The sequence below is a fragment of the Cetorhinus maximus genome, chromosome 21 (genome assembly GCF_964194155.1).
Source record: "Cetorhinus maximus chromosome 21, sCetMax3.hap1.1, whole genome shotgun sequence".
Lineage (NCBI taxonomy): Eukaryota > Metazoa > Chordata > Chondrichthyes > Lamniformes > Cetorhinidae > Cetorhinus > Cetorhinus maximus.
In genome coordinates, this window is record NC_135899.1 from 12,787,926 (window position 1) to 12,810,253 (window position 22,328).

The window sequence follows — 22,328 nt, forward strand, 5'->3', positions numbered from 1 at the left end:
ACTGAACCGGACCAGCCATATAAATACTGTGGCTACAACAGCAGGTCAGAGACTAGGAATTCGGAGTTGAGTAACCCACCTCCTGACTCCCCCAAAGCCTGTCTACCACCCCAAGGCATAAGTCAGGAGTGTGATGGAACACTCTCCACATGGACTGCGGCGGTTCAAGAAGGCAGCTCACCACCACCTTCTTAAGGGCAATTAGGGATGGGTAATAAATGCTGGCCTGGCCAGCAATGCTCACATCCCATGAAATAATTTTAAAAATAAATCTAATAAATCATTTGGATCACAAAATTGTTATTCCTTGGTCTGATGCGCCAATCTGTATTTTAAATTTCATCAACAAATCCTGGATCCTCACAGACTCCAACTTAGATAAAATTAAATACAATTTACAGCACAGAAACAGACTATTCAGCCCATCTGGTCTTTGATCTTGTTTATGCTCCACACAAGCGTCCTTCCAACTTACTTCATCTAACCCTATGAACAGTTCCTTCAATTCCTTTCTCACCCATTTAATTATCTAGCTTTCTCTTAGCTGCATCTATTTATTGCCAAAATCCCCAGCCACTCACTTGTGGTACTGAGTTCCACATTCTCACCACCCTTTGGGTAAAGAAGTTACTTCTGAATTCCCTATTGGATTTATCAGTGGCTACCTGACATTAATGGCCCATAGCTCTGGTCTGCCATGCATTCATTCATTCTTGTGTGCTCTGCCCGAAGGCAAGCCCTAGGCTCATTGGCTGCTGATGCTTCTCTCCCAACAAGCGGAAAGATGTCTACCCTATCAAACTCATTCATAATTTGGAAGAGAGCTCTGTTAGGTCCCCCTCCAAACATTCAATATCTTTCAATAAACCACGAGTTTATTCATCATTTCATTTCACGTGTCAACTGATAGCACCATCGTTTCTGTATCGGAAGACTGGCAGATGGTATGCTTCCACACTGGACTGTCAGAAGTGCCCACTTTTGGATGTGGCGTTAAATCGTCTGCCCGCTCGGATGGATCCCATGGCACTATTTTGAAAAAGAGCAGGGAACTTCTCCCCACTGTCCTGGCCAATGTTATAAACATCACACACAAAAAAGTAGAGATTATCTGGTCATTATCGCCTTTCTATTTGTGGGAGTTTGCTCATTGCACATTTCATCCTTGACAACAGTGACACACTTCAAAAGTTACTTCGTTGGCTGTAAAGCGCTAGAGACGTCCAGGGTCGCAGCAAGCACTATATAAATGTAAATCTTTCTTTTTCCAAAGACTCAGAGAACGAACTGCCACTTAGGGAAGAATTGAGGGTCAGGGTGCATAAGACGTCAGGTAAGTACCCCCTGCCCTGATCCACCATTGAAACATGGCAACAACCATGAACCTTAAGTGATGTGTTGACCTCCGAGAAATGCAAAATTGGTGCCTGTTTTATGCCTGCTGCTCTGTGGACAATGGACCATCCAAGATTAAAGGAAGGCTCCACAGGGTAAGTCATCTTACTAGGCAAGATACAAAAAAAGAGATTCAAAAGGATGATACCAGAACTACGAGATGACAACAATCAGCAGAGACTGAATAGACTGGGGCTCTTTTGTCCAGAAACGAGAAGCCTGAGGGGTAAGCTGAGAAAGGTCTTTAAAACTATGAAAGTAGGACCGTAGGATAGATGTGGAGAAGCTGTTTTTGCTTGTGAAGGTACACTGAACAAGGGTCCATAAATATCAGATCGTCACTAATGAATCCAATAGGGCACTATGGAGAATCATCTCCATCCAGAGAGTGGTGAGAATGTGGAACTTGGTGCCACAGGGAGCGGTTGAGATGAATAACACAGATGCATTTAAGAGGAAGTTAGGTAAGTGCATGAGGCTGAAAGGGATAGAAGGTTATGGTGATAGGTTAGATAAGCAGAGGAATGGCCTGGTTTCTGCGCTGTTGTGTAATATGTACCTTTTTTCTCTGCTGAAGTCATAACTGGGGATTGGCACAACCTACTTCACCCATTCATGATGTCACTGAACAAGAACACATGAAGTCACAAGGTGGGGGACGGGCGATTGTGAGTGACCTACAAGATGTATTCTCCCAGGCTGCCCTGAATCAAAAGTAGTAAAATTTACAAGATGGCAATATAGGCTAACAGAGAGACTGAGGTAAGTGTTCATATTTAATGGGAAATTCAGTAAAATGTGCAATGCCCACAAATTTGAATCAGAGCTCTTCCGAAAGCTCAATGGGACATAGGATCAGGAGATAAAGCCATTCAATCCCTTGATCCATTCATTTAAATCATAGAATAGTAGAATGGTTACAGAACAGTAGGAGGCCATTCAGCCCATTGCTGGCTCTCTGCAAAGAGCAATTCATATAGTCCCACTCCTCCACCATTTCCCTGTAGCATGCAATTTTTTCCTCTTCGGATAGTTATCCAATTGTAAAATTGCATGTGCCTCCACTGCACTCCTAGGCAGTGTATTCCAGATCCTAACTACTCACTGCCTGAATACATTTTTCCTCTCATCACCGTTGCTTCTTTTGCCAATCTCCTTAAATTGGTGTCCTCTGGTTCTTGATCCTTCCGCCATCGGGAACAGTTTCTCCCTATCTACCCTGTCCAGATCCCTCATCAGTTTGAACACCTCTATCATAATTCCCCTAAATCTTCTCTTCTCCGGTGAAATAGGCCTGGCTTCTCCAATCTATCCGCATAACTGAAGTTCTTCATCCCGGGAGCATCATCTGAATCTTAATTTCTTCCACCAGCTTCACTCCAGATCCCTTACTCCACGGAAATCTGTCAATCTCAGTTTTGAAGTTCTCAATGGACTCCCATCTTTTGGGATGAAGGGGCGGGGAAAGAGTTCCAGATTTCCACTAGCCTTTACATGAAAAGATGCTTCTCAACATTGTCCCTGAATGGTCTCGTGCTGAATTCAAGTTTTGTTCTCCAACCCAAATCGGTGGCATTTCTGGACCTGTATGGCCAGGCCCAGCCGCTGGGCAGCCAAAGATCAGGAGGGTTGGACTGAAGTGCAGCCAGAAATAGCAGAGCAGCCACCTTCAAATTTTGGGGGAAGAGTGGAGTAATAACATAAGAACTAGGAGCAGGAGGAGGCAATTCAGCCCCTCGAGCCTGCCCCGCCATTCATTACGATCATGGCTGATCTCATTTCTGCCTCAACTCCAATTTCCCTCCCTCTCCCCATAACCTTTCAACCCGTTACTGATTAAAAAGCTGTCTTTCTCCTCCTTAAATTTACTCTGCGTCCCGGCATCCACTGCACTCTGAGGCAGTGAATTCCACAGATTCACGACCCTTTGAGAAAAGTAATTCCTCCTCATCTCTGATTTAAATATACCACCCTTTAGCCTAAAACTATGGCCTGTCATTCTAGAATGCCCCACAAGGGGAAACATCCGCTCCACGTCTACTTTGTCTATCCCCTTTAGCATCTTATATACCTCAATTAGATCGCCTCTCATCCTTCTAAACTCTAGCGAGTTTAGGCCTAAACTGCTCAATCTCTCCTCATAAGACAAGCCCCTCATCTCTGGAATCAATCTAGTGAACCTCCTCCAATGCAACTACATCCTTCCTCAAGTAAGGGGACCAAAAGTGTGCACAGTACTCCAGGTGCGGTCTCACCAATGCCTTGTGCAGTTGCAACAACACTTCCCTATTTTTATACTCTATTCCTTTAGCAATAAATGCCAAAATTCCACTTGCCGTCCTTATTACCTGCTGTACCTGCATACTAGCTATCAGCGTTTCATGCACGAGGACACCCAGATCCCTCTGCACTGAAGCATTCTGAAGTTTCTCTCCATTTAAATAATAAGTCGCCGTTTTATTCTTCCCAATAATGCAACCTGGCTCCCCACAGAATCACAGAATTGTTACAGCGTAGAAGGAGGTCGTTCGGCCCATCGTATCTGCACCGGCTCTCCGAATGAACAATTTACTCAGTGCCATTCTCCCGTCTTCTCCCCCCCCCCACCCCCCCAAACCTGTGCATTGTTCCTTTTCAGTTAACAGTCTAGTTCCCTTGCGAGTGCCTTGAATGAACCACCATTAACCATTTTGTTGCAGGAAAAGGTATTTTCTCGTGAGTGGGAACAGTTGCCCCCTGTCTACCCTATCCAGATCCCTCGTGGTATTGAACACCTCTCTGGAATGTTCTCTCAGCCTGCTTTTCTCCAAGGAAGGCAGTCCCTAACTTCTCCAATAAATCTTCATAACTGAAGCACCTCATCAATGAAACCACCCCTGTGAATCTTTTCTGCACTCTCTCCAATGCCTTCACATCATTGCTAAAGTGTGGTGCCCACAATTGGGCGCAATACTCCCAGCTGAGGCCCAACTAGCGCCTTCACAAAAGTTCAACATCACCTGAGGGCTAAGTGCATTTGGCACTGTCCACTGTGGCTCAGTTCATAGCACCCTCGCCTTTGAATCAGAGGGTTGTGGGTTCATGTCCCACTCCTGGAAACCCAGAACTGTGATTGTACTCGACAGAGTTGCAATCTGTGACTGTTAATAACTCGAAAAGAGTATCACCTGAGGGCTGTGGAGCTGGACACAAGGCCAGCGAGAGGTGGGGTCAAAGGGAGAGATTGACAAAGAACCCGGAAATACCCGAGCGAAGGCGGAAATAGCCGAGCGCCGGTAGGTGTTCATGGAGGAACCGGAAACGGCCGAGCGCCGGTGGGCTCGGGCAGGAACCGGAAATATCCGCGAGCCTGGGGGCGGGGGGGGGGGAAAAAGGAACCGGAAAATACGGAGTTCCGGAAATACCCGAGCGAAGACGGGAATAGCCGAGTGCCGGGGCAAGGTTGGGGGGGAATGTGGGGAGCCGGGAATCCACCCCCGATGAGATGAAGAAGTCGCCGGCGCCGGGCCCGAGCAGCCTTTAGACCGGACAGCGCCGCCTGAGCCGCCGCCTGGTGCAAAGCGACCGCCGTTCTGTAAATATCCGCTCCCTCTCCATCCTTTCCGGCTGCTGGGGAGGCGCGCGGGGCGGGGAGGAGGAGGTAGGCCGGTCGGCCTCAGCCTCTCCCCGCACGGCCTCGGGCTCGAGTAGATGTGGTAGCCCGGGGCTAGGGGCTCAGCCGCGGGTGCTGAGTGGAGAGGCGCGGGGAACTGGAATGATGTACAAACGTTTAATACTCCGCGTAGTTTTAAACGAGGCAGTTGCCTTTCTATTGGGGAAAGTACAAGCTGGGCTGCAATGACTGTTAAATTGTGTATAATCCCCTCAGGGACTTGTACTCACCCCAGGATCAGTGTACCTGACAAGTCGAAGCAAACAATCCTGGTGGACACGGCAAGACGAGGCTGCTCTTTGCATAGTGGATACAAAAATCTAGATTGACACTTCAGCATAGTACTGAGGGAATGCTGCACTGTCGGAGGGTCAGTACTGAGGGAATGCTGCACTGTCGGAGGGTCAGTACTGAGGGAGTGCTGCACTGTCGGAGGGTCTGTACTGAGGGAGTGCTGCACTGTCGGAGAGTCAGTACTGAGGGAGTGCTTCACTGTCGGAGGGTCAGTACTGAGGGAGTGCTGCACTGTCGGAGGGTCAGTACTGAGGGAGTGCTTCACTGTCGGAGGGTCAGTACTGAGGGAGTGCTGCACTGTCGGAGGGTCAGTACTGAGGGAGCTCTGCACTGTCGGAGGGTCTGTACTGAGGGAGTGCTGCGCTGTCGGAGGGTCAGCACTGAGGGAGTGCTGCGCTGTCGGAGGGTCAGCACTGAGGGAGTGCTGCGCTGTCGGAGGGTCAGCACTGAGGGAGTGCTGCACTGTCGGAGGGTCTGTACTGAGGGAGTGCTGCACTGTCGGAGGGTCTGTACTGAGGGAGTGCTGCACTGTCGGAGGGTCTGTACTGAGGGAGCTCTGCACTGTCGGAGGGTCTGTACTGAGGGAGCTCTGCACTGTCGGAGGGTCTGTACTGAGGGAGCTCTGCACTGTCGGAGGGTCTGTACTGAGGGAGTGCTGCGCTGTCGGAGGGTCAGCACTGAGGGAGTGCTGCGCTGTCGGAGGGTCAGCACTGAGGGAGTGCTGCGCTGTCGGAGGGTCAGCACTGAGGGAGTGCTGCGCTGTCGGAGGGTCAGCACTGAGGGAGTGCTGCGCTGTCGGAGGGTCAGCACTGAGGGAGTGCTGCGCTGTCGGAGGATCAGCACTGAGGGAGTGCTGCACTGTCGGAGGGTCTGTACTGAGGGAGTGCTGCACTGTCGGAGGTCTGTACTGAGGGAGTGCTGCACTGTCGAAGGGTCTGTACTGAGGGAGTGCTGCACTGTCGGAGGGTCTGTACTGAGGGAGTGCTGCACTGTCGGAGGGTCTGTACTGAGGGAGTGCTGCACTGTCGGAGGGTCTGTACTGGGGGAGTGCTGCACTGTCGGAGGGTCTGTACTGAGGGAGCGCTGCACTGTCAGAGGGTCAGTACCGCCTTATTGGAGGGGCAGCACTGTCGGAGGGTCAGTACTGAGGGAGCACCACACTGTTGGAAGGGCAGTACTGAGGGCGCGCCGCACTGTCGGAGGGTCAGTACTGAGGGAGCGCCGCACTGTGGCAACAGCATGCTGTTGGCAGGGCAGCACTGGCGTAGTGCTGTGCTTTCGGGGCAGTACTGGCCTAGTGCCATGCTGCCACTGCGGCAGCCCTGCACTTTTTGAATAACGTGCTAAACTGAGAACCCGTATGTTCTCTGGGCTAGATGGGATGGTCCCGTAGCACTACGTTGAAGTAGACCTGGGAAGTTAGCCCCAGCATCCTGGTAGATATCTAACACTCAACCAACGTCACCGAAAAGTAGATTATCTGGCCATTGTCGCATCGCTGTTTGGGAAGATTGTTGTGTGTACATTGGGTGGCATATTTCTGACATTTACATTACTGCGGTGATTACACTTCAATTGTATTCTTTGGTTGAAAAGTGCTGTGGTACACCCTGACATTGTGGAAGGTGCTATACAAATGCAGATCTTTGTTTCTGTCTTTCATTCTTCTCCCTACTACCTTACTCCAGCCAAAATCTAAATTAATCCTATTGGACATGTACGTGAAAAGGAAATACTGACATGGCTGATAGGAAAGAGTAGGGTAGGCGGGTGTGGGACTTATGGAGAATTCTTTTATAGAGCAGGACCAAACACCAGCTGCTTCGTCAATGACCCTCCCTCCATCATTAGGTCAGAAGCCAGGTTTGCTGATGATTGCACAGTGATCAGTTCCATTCATAATTCCTCGGGTACCAAAGCAGTCCAGGCCTGCAGGCTGCCAGACCTGGGGAACTTCCATGCTTGAGCTGCTAAGTGACATGCCACATGCCTACCACACAAGTGTCAGGTAATGACTGTCTCCAACAAGAGGTCTAACCATCTCTACATGACGTTCAGCAACATTACCATCATCAAATTCTCCACCATCAACATCCTCGGGCTCACTATTAAATCAGAAACTCAACTTGATCTGTAGCCAAGACATCTATATGGCAATTTGAGCAGGTCAGAGGATGGATATTCTGTTGTAAATGGCTCACCTCCTCATCACCACCTACAGAGCTCATGCCAGGACGTCCTTAGTATTCTATAGAAGTGTCGGCCTAGATCTAGATCATGTGCTGAGATCTGTGGAGTGAGGCTCAAACCCACACTCTTTCGACTCCAAGCCGACAGTTACAGAGCCACTGGCAACTGAGCCAATGCTCAAGAATTGGACGTCCAATACAAAGCAGTCGGTTTGATTTACACCTCATTCATTAGTCTAACCAACCATTCCCTTCACCAGAGGTGTACTGTGGGTGCAGTGTGCACCATATTCTGTTCAGCCTCCAAAACTTCTTTGACAGCAACTCCCAAACACACGTACTCCATTGCCTAGAAGGATAAGGGTAGCAGCTTTGTCAGGGTACCATCATACCATTCCCCTCTGAGTCTCACTCCATCCTATGTTGAGCATTTATTACCATTCCTTCATTGTCACTGGGTCAAAATCCTGGGCTTCCTATCAAACAGCACAGTGGGAGCATTGTTATGATCTCATTAGAGACCGATAATTTTTAAATAGAGATTTGAACTTCCAGTTACGAGCTGAAAGAATGACATGGCAAGAATTCACGTTTTAAAACTTTTACTGTAACAAATGACTAAAAGAACACTATTTTCCTTTTGTAGGAAACCTATACTTTAAACTAATTAAAGTAACATTCCCCTTTTATACTCATCACACTCTCTATGGAATTGCATTCCTTATAACAAACAGTCCACAGTTGCTCCCAGCTTCCAGTGGGTTCCCGTATCCCTGCTTCACCGAGTAGTAACTTTGAGTGACCGTCTTTAGATGCTTTACTCATCTTTGAAAGAGAACTGCTGTCTGCCTGTGATATTCACTGATTTGTAGGGAAGCCTGTAACCTGATCTCAAAATGGCTTCCTCTCCCTTCTTCCCCATGGCAATGTGAAACACAGCCTTGCATCAAGGTAGAAATGCTAATTAGCTATATTTGTCCTCAACTCCCTTTCATCTTAAAAGTAAATGGGAAGTTTACAACACAACTTTTTATAACCTGATAACCACAATACTTTTTTGGGTGTTTGGGAGACTCAGGGTCTACTCATTGTATACTCTGAGACTGTTGCCATTGTCTCTAAGCGTAAATACCTTGCACCCTTTTCCAGTAAAACAAACTAAACCTTTCTTTGATCTCTAACGATCAAACCATCAGGCTTATTGTCAGGCACATGTCACATGCCCCCTTCCTATACCCTGAATTTAAAGCTAGAGCCCCAAAATAATGTAATCTTATAAACCTCATCATTGTAACAGCACCTTCGCCACATGGACTGAAGTGGTTCAAGGACGCGGCTCACCACCATCTTTTAGATGGCAACTAGGGATGGACAACATAGGGATGGCCTTGCCAGTGACACCTACATCCCGAGAATGGGTTTAAAACAAGCTGTCAAAAAACCTATGAGGTTGTAGATTTAACAAGTGGAGACGTATAGAGTATTAAAATAGAGGTAATGCTGAAAGTACATAAATGATCGGTTGGGCTAGAATTTTGTTAATGCTTGTTAGAATATTGTATGCAGGGTTCAATGCCCTACCTTAGCAAGGGTGTCAAGGCCATGGAAAAAATACAGAAGAGGTTAAGTAGGGTGACGTGAGTGATGAGAAGCTTTAGTTATGAGGGAAAGACTGAAGAAACTGTGGTTCTATTCCTGAGCAGGGAAGGTTTAAGAGTACGTCTGACATATTCTAAGTGTTGAGCTGTTTTGATGAGATGGATTTCACATGTTCACACTCTTCCTTCAGAGAACAGTGCAAAGTAGTGGAAGTGTTTGCGGGCTGACTAACAATCTGACAGTCTTTCGACCAGCCCTAAGGTGGTGAGTCCTTTGGGGGGGTCAGTGGGGGGGAATAGGTTTTCCTGGGCACCCATGACCCATACCCTGAAGAAGGGGGAGCGTACAGCATGGGGTTTGGGTGTGGTGGACATCCCTCCCCAACCCCATCCCCAGATGCAATTATCCAGTCTGCATGTCAATTCAGGGTTCAGAGCAGGAGCTCCATTCTTTGATAGATTGATAAGGAAAAGCTACTCCCCCTCCTCTTGTGAGTTGGCATCTAGAGATGTAAGTTGGCCATCAAAATAATGAAGGGAAAGATTACTTAGGCTCAACAACACAGAAACAAGCTGTTTGGCTCAACTAGTTTGTCGGGGTTTATGCTGCACATGAGCCTCCTCTCAACCCCTATTTCACCTCACCTTATCAACATATCCTTCTATTCCTTTCTCCCTCATGTACCTTTCACCCCCATGTACTTATCTAACTTCTCCTTTAAATGAAGCTATTTACCTCAACAACTCTATGCGGGAATGAATTCCACATTCTCACCACCCTCTGGGTAAAGCAGTTTCACCTGAATTATTTATTGGATATATTAGCGACTCTCATCTTGATTGTCCTGGGCTTTGGATAAAAATATCTTCTCTACGTCAAGACTTATCAAATCCCTTCATAATTTGAAAGACCTCTATTGGGCCACCCTTTGACCTTCTGTTTTCCAGAGAAAAGTAACCCACCCTTTTCAGTAAGATAAAGGCAGAATACTGCGGATGCTGGAAGAGAGTCTGAAGAAGAATCTTATGGACTCGAAACGTTAACTCTGTCTTTCTCTCCACAGATGCTGTCAGACCTGAGTTATTACAGCATTTTTTTGTTTTTTGTTTCACCCTTTTCAGCCTTTCCTGATGGGTATAAACTCAGTTCTGGCATCTTCCTTGTTATTGGCAATTCGCAGCAACCTTCCACTGTCGGAGAACCTCTTTTTTTTAACAGAATATCCCATCAGAAACAGTGGTAGAAGCAGAACCCACAACCTTTATCCACTTCCCTGTTGAAAACCTTTTGCAAACAAAAATTTAGAAGGGTGTGGGGTGGGAGTGGGTAGATGCTTCCAAGAGCTGGCACGGGTGGAATGGGCTGAATGGCTTCCTCCTGTGCTGTTCAGTTCTGTTTGAGTGTTTCAGGTAGTGTCCTGCCGGCAGGCCACATTCTGAATGGTTGGACACAGACCGACTGTTGGAATCCCGCACGCGCTGTGCTGGTTTCTGTCATGCTTTCGGACGGTTGCCAAGTAAAGGCCCAGCTCCTTCCTCAAGGGGTGAGAGAGAGAAGAGCTAGTCATGGCTGATACCTACCCCTCAACCTGCTTAAAAAAAACCTTGCATTTCTATAGCACTTCTCATGACCTCCGGACGTGTCAAAGCTCTTTACAGCCAATGACATACTTTTTGAAGTGTAGCCACTGTTGTAATGTGGGAAACCCAGCAGCCAATTTGCACACAGCAAAGCCTGCACAAGCAGCAATGTGATAATGACCAGATAATCTGTCTTAGTGATGTTGATTGAGGTATAAATATTGGCCAGGGCACGAGGGAGAACTCCCCTGATGTTCTTTCTCGAAATAATGCTGTGCGACCTTTTACATCCACTGGAGCAGGTGGATTGGGCCTCAGTTTAATGTCTCATCCAAAAGATGCACCTCCGATGAGCAGCATTCTCTCAGTATTGGACATTGAACATAAAAGTGAGGATGTTATGCTTCAGTTACACAGGGCATTGGTGAGACCGCATCTCCAATATTGTGTGCAGTTTTGGTCTCCTTATTTAAGGAAGGATGTAAATGCACTGGAGGTGGTTCAAAGGAGGTTTACTAGATTGATACCCGGAATGAGTGGGTTGTCTTATGAAGAAAGGTTGGACAGACTGGGCTTGTTTCCACTTGAGTTTAGAAGAGTGACGGGTGACTTGATTGAAGTATAAAAGATCCTGAACGGCCTTGACAAGGTAGATGTTGAAAGGAAGTTTCCTCTTGTGGGTGAGTCCAGAACTAGAGGGCACTGTTTTAAAATTAGGGTGCACCCTTTTAGGGCAGAGATGAGAAATGTTTTCTGAGGGTTGTGCGACTTTGGAACTCTGTCTCAGAAGGTGATTCCGGCAGGGTCATTGAATATTTTTAAGGCAGAAGTAGATAAATTCTTGTTAGGCAAGGGAATCAAAGGTTATCCGGGATAGATGGGAATGTGAAAATCAAAACCCAAGAAGATCAGCCATGATCTTATTGAATGGCGGAGCAGGCTCGAGGGGCTGAATGACCTACTCCTGTTCCTATTTCTTATGTTATTATGGAGTGTCAGCCGTGATTTTTGTGCTCAGACCCTGGAGTGGGACTTGACCCCAGAACTTTCTGACTCGAGATGCAAGAGTGCTGCCAACTGAGCCACTCAATCTTAGTAAGAAGAGTTTACCTGGTCATCATCCCCAACATTCCCCTCTTGGGCGTGCGGCAATCAACAGTGTAAAGCAAAATGAAAGTCTTTTAATCCCAGACTTTTATTGAATTCAAATTTCTGGTGAGATTTGAACCCGGGTCCCCAGAACATTACCCCGGGTCTCTGGATTATGGGCCCAGTGACAATACCAGTACACCACCACCTCCCTCATGTGTTGCAACAGCGACTGTGCGTCAAAAAGTACTTCAGTGACTGTAAATCGCCCTGGGTCATCCTGGGGTTGGGAAAGGCACCTTGTAAATGAAAGTTCTTCTTTAAGCTGTGTGTTGCACAAACCCTGCCAAGGATAGGGGAGAACTTTGCATGTTAATAGCTCTTGTTGCTGAAGAGCAAGAATTGGAGAGAGGGTAGGGACCGAACTGCAGCTTGGTCAGCATCGCAGAACTGGGCAGGGACGGGACATTGGGGACTCCATGTAGCAATTGAGCTGTTGACCAGGTTGACGTTTCCCAAGTGTGATCGGCAGTAAAGCTTTCTGTGCAGCTGTTCAGATTCCTCCACTGTGCTCAGTTCTTGGCTTGGTACCTTAGGAAAGATATACTGGCCTCGGAGTTAGATTACAAAGGCAAGGTTCCATTCGCATGAGTGCAGAAGGTTAAGATAATTGAGCTATTTGTGATTTGATAGGGTAGATGCAGCTAAACTATTTCTTCTGGTGGGAGAATTCCAGAACAATGAGGCAGAGCCTTAAAATTAGAGCTGGGCTCTCGGGGTTGATGTCCGACTGCACTTCTTCACACACTCAAGGGTAGTGGAAATCTAGAACTGTCTGCCCCTCAAAATTGTTTGGGGGGGGCCAATTGAAAATTCCAAAACTTGAGATCCATGTCTTTTTATTGGGCCAGGGCCATCGAGGGATATGGAACCCGCAAGGTGGGTAGAGGGAATTAAGATAGAAGCCACATCTGATTTGAATGGTGGCGGAACAGGCCTGAGGGGATGGATGGCCTCTGTTCCTAAGAGAGTGAAGAGGAGCTGAATTCCGCCGTGTCAGTCAGCATTGCCCGACTAGGCAGGGAAAGGGACGCTTGACTCTCTGTCGTTAGGGGAGGGGCTGGGCCTACCAGGTACTTTTGGGCAGGTTGACCATTTGGAAGATAAAGTCTTCAGTAATGTTTTTGTTGCAAGCTTCAATTTGGCTTTTTTTTCTTTCTCTCACCCCCCCACCTCCACACCACCAGGTACAGGTTGGGCTCTGGAAAAGGCGTGTCCCCATGGAACCAGGGATGTTTCAAGTGGAGTTCCCTAACTTTGGCAACAACCTGCTGAGGAAGCTGAACCAGCAGCGGATGGAGGGCAAGCTCTGCGACATCACCATCCACCTGCAGGGCCAGATGTTCAAGGCCCACCGGGCTGTGCTGGCGGCCTCCTCGCCCTACTTCCACGACCAGGTGCTCCTGAAGAACGCCAACCGCATCGTGCTGCCCGGCGTCATGAGCCCGAAGGCCTTCGAGAACGTGCTGGCCTCCTCCTACACCGGCAAGCTCACCATTATGTCGCCAGAGATCGTCAGCTACCTGACGGTGGCCAGCTTCCTCCAGATGTGGCACGTGGTGGACAAGTGCACCGAGCTGCTGAGGGAGTGCCAGCCGCCCACTGCGCCCGCCCCCAGCCAGAACCAGTCGCCCAGCAGCAGCAACTACCTCAGCCCCTGGCATGGGCCCGAGCCGGGTGCCGTGCTGCCGGCCAAGTTCGAGCGGCCCGAGGAGGACGACGTCAAGGTGGAGGGCCACCCGGAGGAGGAAGAGGACGAAGAGGAGGAGGACGAGGAGGAGGAAGAGGAGGGCCAGAAAGGCCAGGCCTCCCCGGGCCGAGAGACGGAGCAAGACAACGTCATCAGCAACTCGGCCGAGCGGGAGAAGTTTGGAGGGGAGGGTGTCGGCCGTGAGTGCGAGGCGGGGGCCAGCGACGGTGCCGACTGCCCCTACCCGCTGCCTGCCTACAGCCAGCCCAGCATCGTGCCGCACAAGCGCTGGGTGTTTGTGAAAACCGGCAAGGTGGAGGACGGCAGGTCCCCGGGCAGCGAGGAGGAGCGGCACTTCCTGCCGGCACCGCTGGGCAAGAGGGAGCCGGGAGCCCTGGAGACCAACGAGCACGAAGGCCCCCACTTCGTGGAGCACTCGCTGCCTGAGGAGTATGACGAGTTCCCCGAGGACCCCAGCTACGACGAGCCGGTCGACTACTACGGCTCCTCGGACGACTTCCACTTCGAGCGGCCGGGAGGAGGGAGCCCCAACGGGCAAGTCCTGCAGGGGGGCGGCCTGCCTGGGGAGATCCAGGAGAACGGCGCCTACGGCGTGCTGGGGGAGCCGGGCCCCAGCTCGGGACAGCCGGCCGCCGGCTCGGACTTTCCTGGCGCCGTCTACAAGCTCTACCCGTGCCAGTGCGGCAAGAGCTTTGCCCACAAGAGCCAGCGGGACCGGCACATGAGCATGCACCTCAACGTCCGGCCATTCGGCTGCCCCATCTGCAACAAGAAGTTCAAGATGAAGCACCACCTGATGGGCCACATGAAGATACACACCGGCCACAAGCCTTACGAGTGCCACTACTGCGGCAAGAAATTCATGTGGCGCGACAGCTTCACCCGCCACCGCAACGCCTGCGCCAAACTCTACCATGCCGCTGCCTCCGTCCCCATGCCCCTCCCTGACCTCGATGTGCCCTCTGACCTCAGTGTGCCCTCTGACCTCTGACCTGACGGCCCCGCCCCCACCCCCCCCCCCGCCACCCCCCACCCTGGACTTCGTCCACTTGCTGGTGGGGCCAACTCTTGATCTCTCGACCAAAGATGACACTGAACGGCTGAGCCAGGAAAGGCTTGACCCCCAGGTGGAGGGTGGGGAGCTGGGGGTGGGCTGGCGCGATGATGGAGGCCAAGGGTGGTTGAGGGGGCAACGAGCAGAATGTCGAGCCTGTGGTGGACCGTGATGAACTGGCCGTTTAAAGAAAAAAACAACCAATGGCTGACACAATCCAGCTTTAAAACCTTTGAATCAGATCATGCCGAAAATTTTTACATGAAATGAGTATTTAAGTATATAAAAAAAAATATATATTTAGATATATATATACATACATATATATATCTATATCTGTAAATTGTGATGCTGCACACTGAAGTATTTTTTACAGCCACCTCTGCTTTTTAATATTTATGAAAATGGAACTGGGAAGGGCTGGAGGTGCCCCAGGGGACTGCTTAGTGCCTGCGGGAGAGAGTGTCTCGGATTTGTGTCAGAACCATGTCGGCCACGGCCTCTGCATCAGAAGGTTGTGGGGTTGAGCTCCCCCCCCACCCCCCGTCTCCCCCTCCATAAACCCTAATGCAGAAATCAAGGCTGATGCTCCCAGTGCCAGCACGGAGGGAATGCTGCACTGCCAGACGTGCCATCTTTCGGATGAGACGTTAAACCGAGGCCCCGCATTTGGCCTCCGTTTGGATGTGAAAGATTCCTACAGCCGGCCTTTCGAAGAAGAGCAGGGGAGCTCTCCACAACAGCCCGTGGCCGATACCCATCCCTCAACCATCATCCCTAAAACTGATGATCTGGTCATCATCCCATTGCTTTGGTGGGAGCTTGCTGTGTGCAAATTGACTGCTGCGTTTACCTACATCAGAACAGTGTCTGCATTTCAAAAATGTACTTCGTTAGCCATAAAGCACTTTGGGCCGAATGTGCTTTACTTATCTTTTCAGAATTCTAACATTTCCAGTATTTTTGTTTTTATTTTCATTGTGTTCTTTACTATTTATGTCTTTTTTTTTTAAAAAAAGTGTTGACTTTTAACTGCTCTCCCTGTGAATAAAGAAAGTTTGGCAACTGACTGGGCTTGGAGTGACCTGCGCTCGCTCGGCCGGGACCTTGAGTTACCTTGGACCTTGCGCACGTGCCAATCCCGTTAGTAAGGGCTGGAGAGACGGGCGCTCTCTGCAGTTCGATAGGTTAAAAAAAAGCCTCTCTCTTTATGGACTGCCCAGGTCTGTGGCGGGCTTGTTTTAGCTGATGTCAGCTCAGGTGGCAATAGGAGCATTCACTGAAATCATAACAGCCCAGGATGGGGTGGGCTGATGGGGGTGTGGCGGGGGGGGAGGCCATTCAGCCCTTTGTGCCTGTGCCAGCTCGTTCACGGCGCTATCCGATTAGTCCCACTGCCCTGATCTTTCCCCACAGCCCTGATAATTTTTCCCCTTCAAGTTCCCTTTTGAAAGTCGCTGTTGAAGCTGTTTCAACCGCCCTTTCTCACAGCATATTCCAGATCATCATAACTCAGTATATGAAAAAATTCTGCTCATCTGCTCTCTGGTTCTTTTGACAATTGTCTTAAACCTGTGTCCTTCCTGCTAGTGGAAAGTTTCTCCTTATTTTACACTGTCAAAAACCTTTTATTACTTTGAAGAATTCTGTTCAACTTCCCTTTAACCTTCTCTGCTCTGAGGGGAGCCATGAGGGAGAGTTAGAATCAACCAGGAGTTTGTGCTCCTGATCCTTGTCCACCGATAGCTGCGAGTAAGTTTTGAGGGTTGAGTTCAGCTAAGGTCCCGGAGACTTGCAGACTGGCAGCATGTTTTTAAGAAAAAAACGACCATTAGAAAGGTAATGGATTCTTGTAGAAACCTCACCAGTTTCACTAACAGATAGGGCACCCAGCCACTCTCATTCCCAGTCTGATGTACATGCAGCTTCAGTCTCTCACTATATCGCTGGCTATTAATCCTGCCAGAGCTATGAGGGAGGGGGCAAGAAATGCTGGCCTAGCCCAGACGCCGCAAGCAATTCAAACAGAAGAAACTTGGCCAGTGCGGACGGTGTCGGGCTCCTTTGCGATGGCGCAAGTGTTGAATAATCCACCGATGCTCGATGCAGCTGCGTCTCGGTTGGTTACTCAGGCCTGATGCCAGAAGACAGAGCAGAGCCACAATGCAGAGTGTTGGCCTCTGCAGAAGAGGAAAGTGTATATGAAATGGGGAAGGAGGGTGGGATAGAACATTCCCACAGAGTCGCCCCCTTCCTAATACTTCCAGGGAGGTCAGTGTTTCCTTGATAATCAGCTTTTTGAAATGAGAGAAAGTAATTTTTTTTGCATTCCCAAGATAAGGTTGCTCTATGTGTTTGCATGTCCAGTTTGTTATTGCCCGTGCCTTGCCACCCTGGGACCTCCTGGAGGGGAGGTCATACCGGCCAGGCTTTCGTGGATGGAATGCTGTGGCTCCAAGAGCAGTTCAGAGGCTGGGAATTCTGCGGCGAGTAACTCACATCCTGAATCCCCAAAGCCTGACAAACATCTACAAGGCACAAATCGTGGGGGTGTGAGATATGGAATACTCTCCACTTGTCTGGATGAGTGCGGCTCCATCAACACTCAAGACGCTCAGTGCCATCCTGACAAAGCAGCCCGCTTGATCAGTACCCCATCCGCACCCTTAACCATTCACTCCCTCCACCACCAATGCACAGTGGCAGCAGTGTGTATCATTACAAGATGCACTGTAGCAACTCATCAGACTCCCTTCGAGAGCAAGGACAGCAGATACACGGACCAGTTGCATGTTTCCCTGAAAGCCATGTCCCATCCTGACTTGGAAATATATCGTCAGTCCTTCACTGTCGTTGGATCATAATCCTGGAACTCCCTAACAGCACTGTGGGTGTACCTACACCACAAGGACTGCAGCGGTTCAAGAAGGCAGCTCACCACCACCTTCTCAAGGACAATTAGACAGTAAATGCCAACCCATGAACAAATAAAAAATAAGGGAGAAGGTATGATTTAAAAAAATCTAAAGATAAGGGCATCAGCCTGGCATTTATTACCCATAGCTATTTGCCCTTGAGAAAGTGGTGATGGAATTTCTTTTCAAACTACTGCTGTCAGTGTGGTTAGTGAGTCACCCCACTGGGGGTTTTGGGGGTTTAATCCCAAATTCATTTATGGAGTGATCCCACAGTGTTGTTGGGTGGGGGGGTAGTAATCCCACAGTGTTGCTAAGGGGGGTAATCCCACAGTTCTGTTAAGGGGGGTAATATCCCACAGTGCTGTTGGGGGGGAGGGGGGTGTAATCCCACAGTGCTGTTAAGGGGTAATCCCACAGTGCTGTTGGGGGAGTGGGGGGTGTGTGTAATCCCACAGTGCTGTTGGGGTGGGGTAATCCCACAGTGCTGTTGGGGTGGGGTAATCCCACAGTGCTGTTGGGGGGGAGGGTGGTAACCTCACAGAGTTGTTGGGTGTGTAATCCAATAGTGATTTTAAGGGATATCTCAGAATGGACATGGCAGGTGATGGCATTTCCATACGCTTGCTGCCCTTGTCCTTCTAGGTTGTGATTACTCTGAAATAACAGGATGAATTGTGTACAAACGGGGGAATGGAGCCACTTTCATAGCTTAGAAGCCCTGTGTTGTGCACCTGTGACTACAATTCCAATCAATGTGGGAACCACATAGAGACCTAAATGAACATGAATTGTTGTCAAGACAGGTTGCAGAGACGCCAACTGGCTTCGCACTCTGAGCGAGTGATTTTGGAAAGCCTTTGCCTGTCGTGTGACTGGGTTTTAATACTAACCCCTCTTCCTCAATATATGTTGTCTCTCTCTGTAGATGCATTACTGCAGAACTCCCACCTGGGAGGGATACTGAAATCTACCAGTATCCATAGATACCCAGATACCATAGGCCAGTATCCAAGAAATCCTGTTTCTACACCTGCCTCAGGACCTGGATTTTGCTGTGACCACCCCTCTCCCCCACCCTACCCTGCAGTTACCGAGTTACATGACCATTCCAGAACTGTGACCTCCACCAGCGCTACAATCTTTCAACGTCTCTGTACTCTCCAATTTCTGGCCTCTTGTGCTTCCCCTACTCACGTTCCCTCAGTACTGGTGGCCGTGCCTTCCACTGGTCAAGGCCCTAAACTCTGGAGTTCTCTGCTTAACCTCTCCGCCTCTATAATCTGTTCTTTAAGACTGCTTACTTAAAGCCTATCTCTTCATCAAAGGTTTTGGCCACCTGTCCTAATAGCTGCATATTATTCTGATAATCACTCATGCCAAGTGTTTTGCCGACCCAATGAAAGTTCCAGACTTGTTTTTTGTTTACATCAGTTCTGGCTTCTGTGGCTCAGTGGGTAGCCATTCATGCCTCTTAGTCAGAAGGTTGTGGGTTCAAGCCCCAGTCCAGGGACTGAAGTCTAACATTAAATCTAGGCTGACAGCCCCAGTGCAGTATCTCATTGCTGTTTGTGTGTCAATTGGCTCCTGAGATTCTCTACATTTCAACTGTGACTGTGCTCCATTGACTCAGAACTGCCTCGGGTCATCCTGAGGTTGTGGAAGGTTCTCCTTAGCTTGCTGTTGTTGATCACCACACTGAATTGCCAGTGATAGAATCTTACAGAACCCAAGTTGGCCATTCGGTCCATCATGCCTGTGCCAGCTCTTTGAAGGTGCTTTCCAAATCATTCTACTCCCCACTCTTTCCCCAAAGCCTGGCAAATTTTCCTTCTTCAAGTATTAATCCAATTCCCTTTTGATCGTTATTATGAATCTGCTTCCACCACCTTTTAAGGCAGCGAATTCTAGATCATAAGAACTCACTGTGTAAAGCAAAAAATCCTCATCTCCACCTCCCCCCCTCAACCTCACCCACCTCCCCAGTTGCTTCTCCCATTTAAAGCTGTCTCCTCTGTTTACCAACCCTGTTGCCAATGGAAAGACTTTGATGTCATTTACTCTATCAAAAGTCTATCTTAGAAGTAGGAGTTGGAAAATCAACTCCCTTCCCCACCTGTCACTCTCCTCCCTTCCCCACCTGTCACTCTCCTCCCTTTCCCATCTGTCACTCTCCTCCCTTCCCCATCTGTCACTCTCCTCCCTTTCCCATCTGTCACTCTCCTCCCTTTCCCATCTGTCACTCTCCTCCCTTTCCCATCTGTCACTCTCCTCCCTTTCTCATCTGTCACGCTCCCCCCTTTCCCACCTGTCACGCTCCTCCTTTGCTCGTCTGTCACTCTTCTCCCTTTTCCATCTGTCACACTCCTTTCCCATCCATCACACCTTTCCCTTCCCCATCTGTCACATTCCTCCCTTCCCCATCTGTCATTTTCCTCCCTTTCCCATCCATCACACCTGTCCCTTTCCCTGCCTGTCACACTCCTCCCTTGCTCATCTGTCACACTCCTCCTTTCCCATTTGTCACAGTCCTTCCTTTCTTACCTTTCCACTCTGTCACACTCCTCCCTTCTCCATCTGCCACACTCCTCCCTTCTCCATCTGCCACACTCCTCCCTTTGCAGTCTGTCGCACTTCCTCCTTTTCTATCTAATATTCTACTCCCATTCACCAGTGGTGCTTTTCTTTTCCCATCTTTCACACTCCCCGCCCCCCACCGCCACCACCACTTTCCCATTGGTCACACTCCTCACTTTCCTGGCTGTCACATTCTTGTCTTTCTCATCTGTCACGCTCCTTCCTTTTCTTACCTTTCCACTCTGGCACACTCCTCCCTTTGCCATCTATCACACTTCTCCCTTTCCCACCGGTCACTCTCCCTCCTTTCCTGAGTGTCACACTTTCTCATCCTTCACACACTCCTTTCCCATTTGTTACATACTTACCTGTCACACTCCTCCCATTCCTGTCAGTCACAGTCCTCCTTTCCTGTCATACTCCTCCTTTCCTGTCAGTCACTCTCCTTCCTTTCCCATCTGTCACACTCTTCCCTTTTCACTCTGTTACACCCTCCCTTCCCTGTCTGTCCCACTCATTCTTTCCATCGGTCGCACCCCTCTCTTTCCTGTCTTTCACACCCCTCCCTTTTCGGTCTGTCACAGTCAATCTTTCTGATCTATCGCACTTATCCCCTTACAATCTGTCACTCTCCCTCCTTTCACATCCGTCACACTTTTCACATTTCCATTTTCACAGTCTCTCCTATTCACACTTCTCTTTTCCTGTATGGCACATTTCCTCTATTCTTATCCATCGCTCTGCTCTCTTTGCTCTTTTCTGTCTGTCCCAGTCCTGTTTTGCTTTCAAACTCCTTTCCTCTTTGTCACACTCCTGTTCATTTCTATTGCACTCCTACATTTTCTAGCTATCATGCTCCTCCATTTCCATCTGTCACACTCCCTATTCCCCGTGTCACACCCCTCCCTTTCCTGTCAGCCGCCATCCCTTCTTTCCCAAGCCACACTCCTTCATTTCCTGTCTAATGCGCTCCTCCCTTTCCATCTTTCACATGCATGCTCATCTGTCACACTCCTCCATTTTCCATCTTTTACAAACTTTATTCTTACATGGGATGTGGGCATCGCTGGCAAGGCCTGCATTTGTTGTCCATCCCTAATTACTCTTGAACTGAATGGCTTGCCACACCATTTCAGAGGGTCTTTAAGAGTCAACCACATTGCTGTGGGCCTGCAGCCACATGTGGGCCAGACCAGGTAAGGATGGCAGATTTCCTTCCCCAAAGGACATTAGTGAACCTGTCACATAAGTGAATCTGTCACATTCCTCTCTTTCCCAGTTAGTCACACTCTCTCTTTCCACACTTTCCTGAAATAAAAACAGAAATGCTCAGTGGATCTGGCGGCATTTGTATGTGTTCTGTATTTCTGTATTTCTTCTCGTTTCTGCTCACCTCAAGCCTGATAAGCTAACTGAAGGACACCATTTTGATGGCTGGGTGTTGTATGCAGCAAGCAGCTTATAATAATATCACACGGGTCTTGATCAGAATTTTATGTCCTACCTCTTGGATGGAGCATTTGCTTGGCAGTCCAAATATCTCCTTCCTTGGCTTGGTGTCAGTTTTAGTCAGGGTACGCTCCTGTGAAGTGCCTTGGGACGTTTACTATTGTCGAGCCATATAATGGCAAGTTGCTTTTCTATCCTTAGAGGGGCTCCACCTCCATTCAGCTGCAGAGTAATAGATTTGCAAGGCAACTTGGTTGTCACAAAAGGGCATATTTTTCTTATTCTTTCATGGGATGTGGGCATCTCTGGCAAGGCCAGCATTTGTTGCCCATTCCTGATTGCCCTTGAACTGAGTGGCTTGCGAGGCCATTTCAGAGGGTCTTTAAGAGTCAATCACATGCTGTGGTCTGGAGTCACACGTAGGCCAGACAAGGTAAGGACAGCAGATTTCCTTTCCCGAAGGACATTAGTGAGCCAGATGGGTTTCTTTTTTACAACAATCGTTGGTAGTTTCATGGTCACCATTTGCTGAGACTAGCTTTGTATTCCAGATTTTATTACTTGAATTTAAACTTCACCAGCTGCAGTTGTGGAATTTGAACCCTTGCTTCCAGAGGATTAGCCTGGGCTTCTAGATTACTAATCCACTGACATTACCACAGCGCCACTATATCCCCAAATCACCCACCATATCACCCCATGCTAGACATTGCTCAGGCTGTTATATAGGCAAAGACGACCTCTGAAGTTTAAAAAAATAAAGT

At 48.9% G+C, this 22,328-nt stretch overlaps 1 protein-coding gene across 1 annotated transcript in view; it reads left to right on the forward strand.

Moving 5' to 3' along the window:
- Positions 1–14,593, forward strand: part of LOC144695520 (uncharacterized) — a 51,510-nt gene extending 36,917 nt beyond the window's left edge. The window contains exon 5 of the mRNA XM_078566396.1: positions 13,046–14,593. Coding sequence (XP_078422522.1) covers positions 13,046–14,560 — 1,515 coding nt within the window. The 3' untranslated portion in view covers positions 14,561–14,593. The remainder of the gene's footprint in view (positions 1–13,045) is intronic.
- The last annotated feature ends 7,735 nt before the right edge of the window (positions 14,594–22,328 follow it).